Source organism: Pteropus vampyrus, unplaced genomic scaffold (genome assembly GCF_000151845.1).
Source record: "Pteropus vampyrus isolate Shadow unplaced genomic scaffold, Pvam_2.0 Scaffold6, whole genome shotgun sequence".
NCBI lineage: Eukaryota > Metazoa > Chordata > Mammalia > Chiroptera > Pteropodidae > Pteropus > Pteropus vampyrus.
Genome location: NW_011888787.1, coordinates 13,405,310 through 13,411,241, shown reverse-complemented (window position 1 = coordinate 13,411,241; position 5,932 = coordinate 13,405,310). Strand labels below are relative to the sequence as shown.

Sequence of the window (5,932 nt, the reverse complement as noted above, 5' to 3'; positions counted from 1 at the left end):
AGAAGATGGCATTTGAGTACAGAGCCAAACAAAGTGGACCCTGTAGAAATCTGGAAGGAAGGACACTCTAGGCAGAGAGAATAGCAAATTTCCTTAGATAGGGAGTGTGCCTGACTTCTGGAAGAATGGTGAGGAGGCTAGTGTAGCTGAGAAAGAGGGAGCAAGTGAAGGAAGGGTAGGACGTGAAGCGATTAAGGTGACTCGGGTCCATGCAAGTCTTTTGTGAAAGCACTGGTTCTTTTACTCAGAGTAAGATGAGAAGCCATTGGAGGATTTTGAACTGTGGAGTGGCGGCATCTGACCTCAAGTAATAGGATCTCACTTGGGCTACTGTGTTGACAATCAATGGGAGAGGTGCAAGGCTAGAAACAGACCAGTTAGTAGCTATTACAATAATCCAGACTCGAGATAATGCGGCCTTCAACTAGGCCGATAGCTGTAGAGATGGTGAGAAGTGTTTAGATTCTGCTTAGTTGTAATGTTTTGTATATTTACATATTGATACATTCGTATAGTAGTCATGGGATTTCCTTTTATGATTTTTAAAATCTTGTTAGTAGTTCTCTTTTTTCAGTTTGTATTTTAATTGCAGGTTCTTTTATTTTTTTTTTACGTCCATCAGAGTTTGTCTCACCAGTGGTTCTCAACCTAAGGCTGTAGAAACCTTAAGGAGCTGTTGGAAAAACTTAGAGATGTCCTTCCTTTTTTGGTTGTCACATGCTTTGGGGAAGGGTATATGTTGGCATTTAGTTCCCTGGGGTCTGCGGATGCAGAGGTCCCATAGTTTCTGGGAGTTAGTTGTACACAGTGAAGAATTGTCCTGTCCACAGTATACCCCCATTAAGAAACACTGACTTTAGCGTATTAATCTTTTCAAACAACTAGTTTTTTGATAATGTGAGTTCTATCATTTTTTTAAATCTCTGGATCATTGATTTCTGTCCTTTATTTCCTTCCTTCTTATTTCTTTGAGTTTACTTTGTTCTTTTTGTACTTTCTTAGCTCACTTGTGTTTATATTTGTTCTCTGATTGATGTAGTTGAAAATGTAAGTTTCCCTCCAGGCACTCTCTAAGCTGTGCCCTACAAATTTTGATATGTGTTCCTTCATATTTCCCAAACAGCTGTCATAGTACCTGGATAATAATGAGTACTCAGTAGGTATTTGTTAATTAATTCAAACATTCTACCATTGTTTACTAGAGGATAGAGTCCATGTTTACTGATAGATTGTATAATAATTTAAGTGACGGGGGGTACTTATACTGGATTTCATATTAATGTCTGCTCTTTATATTTTAGGTGCAGCAGTTACAAGGAGTGTACAGTTTACAAGATCAGCACTTCTGGACCTTATGTTCCGACGTTTATGTTGGGACCCTGAAATTAGTAGTAGCGCCTGATGCTGATGCCAGGTGGATTTTAAGCCAAACACATAATATTTTTACTCAGGTATGACTTGTTTTTACTAAACTTCTTTTAAGGGGCTTAGAATTTAATGTGTCTACTAGTTTTAAAAATATTTACTATTTAACATATTACATATTCACAGTGTAGTAAGTACATATATACAATATGTACATACTACACTGTGAGGTAAGCATAAACATACTTTTTTTCCACCTCAAATTTGGAGGATCTTTATTTTAGTTAATACTCTTAAGGAGGATGGTCCTATTTGCCCATCGTTGTACTGATATAAGTTCCTTTAAGAAAAAGTAGATTCTCCTTTATATAATACTCCTTATATAATACTCCTTAAGACATGTTAGACATGTTAGATACTGTTTGAAGCCAGGGATTCTAAAATAGCATTTGGAATAAGAATAATGCTGTGTCAGTGGCTTTAGCTAAAAGCAGACTGTGTTAACATTTTTGCGTGGTAGCAAATCCATAGTTACTTCTGTGTGATTTACTAGTGTAATATGCTGCTGAGTGTCTCCTGATACTGTGTTTGGAATCATGAATTAGTCAGTGCATGCCTGCGACCAAATTAATTTCAGTGAGTGCTTATGCCATCATGAGTTGACAGTGAGGTGGCTGATAATCAAAATAAGAGTGATTACTATGCTATTCCGTATATATTGGGAGAATAAGAACATTGTGTCAAGAACATCTAAGGAGAGAGAGAGAGAGAAAAAAAATTTTTTTTGGTCTAGATTGCTGGAAATATTTGGCAGAAAATCTAAATTTCAACACTGTTGCCAAATTTATCTAACACATAAATCTATTGGGGAAACTGGCGCCATGCCTTAAGACTCTGTGCTTAAAAACTGACATTGTGCCTCCCGATGTGATGCAATGGGAAGCGTACGACAGGACCCATGCATTCTTCTGCCAGAAATGGTTAACGTTAATATAATCATTAGCAAACATTCAGATAAACCCAGCTTGTGGAAACGTCTACAGGACTATTAGCCTGCATTCTTAAAAAGTGTCAATGTCATGAAAGGGAAAAAAATGGTGGGGGATTATGCTAGATTAGAGGACACTTCAATGTTATGCCTATGTGTGTGTATGTATGTATGTATATGTATGTATGTATAGAGGAAGAGAGAGAGAGGTAGGAAGGGAGGAGTCACATCATATCTTCAGACATGGACAATAGAACATAATATATAAGCCCTGTTAAATTTCATTAAATTCATGACCTTAGCATAAATGAAATGATCTCTTTTCAAATGAAGCGAAATGTTATGTTCCTTTGGGAATAATTAGTGCGATAGTCTTATTTGTAGGTGACAGCAAGACTTACTGTACTATACAGCAATATGCTGATACCACTTATTTACTCCAGAATTTTAAGAACTAGGTCTCTTTGTTAATATAGTTTTCACTATAATAAATCTGTATTATTATGACTTCCATGATGAAGCATGCAAGACCTTCACAGCATGTCTGAGTGCTTCTCACACCTCCTCTGTTTCAGTAGCAAATGGAGAACGTGGCTAGCAATAACCTTGCTCTTCACTGCCGTTTCTAGATCATTCTCTTCTTTAACTTCAGGTTTCTCCTAGTAATACCATGATTTTGCCTCCTCATAGTGTGAGCTCATGTTGACCTCTAGGATGCCCCATACTCTCCTAAGACTTTGACACTTAGTCACAGTTTTCCCTTTGAGAAGAATGCAGTTTCTAGGTTTAGATATGAGCAAGCAGCTACGTCTGTGCTTAGGAACTGCTGAAGCTGTAATCTAAGTAGGTGGAGGGAGGTTCTTCTGGTAACCTTAGAAATCTTGGCTTTTAAAATGCCTGAAGTTGAAAGTTTATTCAGCTGCTTCTTTGGTTTTGGAAACTGTATATGGGTTTTGAAAAATTTAAGCTCTGAAAAATATTTTAAGCTTTTTTGTCAGCTAAGGTCAAGCCAACTTTATTTCATTCCTGGGAGAGACTCTTTGGGGTCTGCAGTGAAGATGGTTCAACACATTTTTCACAGTAGGGAGGTGGGTGTGACACTACTAATGACTTCCAGTCCATCCATTTAATGATTTTAAGGGGTTTTTTTGTGATCATTGTTTAATTCTAACAGGTGCAGAATTGAAATGTTTTATTAATTTGTTTTTCTTTTCTGCTCATACCCTAGTAATACACATCCATAATGCTGAGTGTATTTCGGGTTTGCAGTGATGACATTCTCATTTCATGAGATGAAATTAATATTTTTTTACATTATTTTTTTAAGTTACATCTTATTAATAGATTTTACTTATCAAAAGTAATCAAATTCAAATTACTCCATTTTTGAGAAAAAAATCACACTAATGCTTTAGGTATATTTTTTGTAGAAAGACTTGAAATACTGGTGCCCTTTATTCCAAAAGATCAAAAGAAGGATTTTCTCAGTAATAAATTATACTTTTTGGTTTGATGATATTTTTAGGTGTCTTTCTTATAGCTGATCTTAGATCAAAAATTAAGTGATAATTTTTGGTTAAAAAGTTGTTAAAATTTTTATGAAGATAACTTTAAACTGAAAAGACTAATACCGTCAGAAGTTTGAGAATTATAACTTTCTATTTTGTTTATAAAACTGTAAGTTTTGTGACTATTTAAAAACTGTATGTTAGGCATTTTTATTCTCATTTACTGTAGTTATCAGTTGATCTTTAATGGCTAAAGCAGTGAGCTTGCTATGCATGAGCACGAAGTAATACAAGTGAATCGATGAGTCTCTTCAGTGCTTAGTTTCCTCTGGGATTATTAGTTAAGTGATAATCCAGTTTTCACACTGTAAGGTTTTTTGTTGGCATAGAAAAGTCCCTTCGTTCTTTCTCCCCATGCACTTTTAAAAAATGAGTTATCATTTGAGAATCGATGAAATAGAAATCAATTTTTATGCTTAGTATATGAATAGGAAGAGAAAGTGGGACACTGGATTAGGAAGGCAAATTAACGTTTTATGTTTTGTTTTAAACTGGCTGATATCATCTGTCAGTTTTTTAAAAATTGTTAGAAATAATGTCTGATGGACAATCTAGAATATGCTTGGGGTTCACTACTCTCCTCAGTTCTACAAGGCAAAAACGATGATTGAGCCTAATGCATACCATTTACTCCCTGATAGAATTTACACCTTGATTTCTTCCATCTTTTCTCCCCTTTTGCCTGTTTCTGTTATGCCTCTTGAGTCCTAAACCCCCAGCTTCCTGCTTCAGCTTTTTGTGCTCTGTTCTCTACCCTCAAAATAGAAGTTAACACTGATACCCAGGAAGGAACCCAAAAGCCTCCTCACAAGCCCAAATGGGAGCTCCCTACGTTTCAGAAACATCCACCTCCGCCATTCTCCTGCCTTCATAATAATCCCTTCCTGTCTGACCAGCCTTGTGTCTGCTGGAGGGCGAGAGTACAGAGTGGGAGAAGCTATCTATCCCTTTCCAGGTGGCTAGCTATTTTCTCACCCTTTCCATTTATTTTCCTATTCGTAGGGGGTTTTAATCTTTATAAGTATTGACTTTGCTTGGAAGTCTGCCTTTTTTCCTTATGCATCTTTACATTTTCTTTCTTCGTCACATGTACTGGGTAGCCACAAGAATCCAGCCTCCTAAGGAGGCTGGAGTGAACAGTCATAGGATGTGAGGCCAACAAACCCCTAGGGTTTTTGTTCTTAAGTAATCCACAGGTTTAAGCGTTCATTTATTGGTCAGTGGTGGCAGCAGCAGCAGCAGCTAGCCTTTACTGAGGGCCTGCCATGTGCTAAGCCCTCTGATAGGTACCTGGCATATTAATCTATCCTCGCAAGACAGGTGCTGGTATCCCCAATTGATGGAAAAAGGAACCCAGACCCAGGTTATTATTGTTCATGACTTGTAATTTTGTTGTTCATGACTTGTAATATTCACTCACTATTTTACTAATTCTGAGATGATTTAGTTTTCACATGGAAGAATAGGACAGTTTTTCAAGACTTCATTTTAAAGGGATAAAGATTAATAATATAGGTTTAGTCAAAAACTAAAGTCGAAAGTTTCTGTAATTTTTGAGAATTGGTAGAGAATACAAACCAACCAATAATTTTCTACAGCCATAGTCCTGTTTATTTTTCCAAGTTTTTTCTTATGGTTTGTTTTCCTTTCCACAACAATGACTATTTATTGAGGATATTCCAAGTCTGTGACACCAGGTCACAACATTTATTTTCTTAGATAGGTGTTAAAAATAACTAGCTATCTTTCCAATTTTAAAAAAATGTCAACTGAATTATTGTTTATACATTATTCTCACGATATAAGACATAAAGAGTATGATATGGTTTTCACTTTTTAAGGTCAACCCCTCGGCCATGCTCTGGCTTCTAGTGTCATCTCAGTGGTAGAATATACCATGAAGCAAGCACTGTTTTGATCAGCTGGATATTTGTTATGTCTTGGCGGTGTATGAACTGTATAGAAAACCTAGTTTGCATTCGGGGAGTACATGACTGACTGTAGGATTCTT

At 36.4% G+C, this 5,932-nt stretch overlaps 1 protein-coding gene across 1 annotated transcript in view; it reads left to right on the top strand.

Moving 5' to 3' along the window:
• The window catches only part of SLC30A7 (solute carrier family 30 member 7), a 54,327-nt gene that overhangs the window by 41,911 nt on the left and 6,484 nt on the right, over positions 1 to 5,932 (top strand). Inside the window, exon 10 of the mRNA XM_011368277.2 lies at positions 1,302 to 1,451. Within this exon, the coding sequence (XP_011366579.1) occupies positions 1,302 to 1,451 (150 nt within the window). The remainder of the gene's footprint in view (positions 1 to 1,301; positions 1,452 to 5,932) is intronic.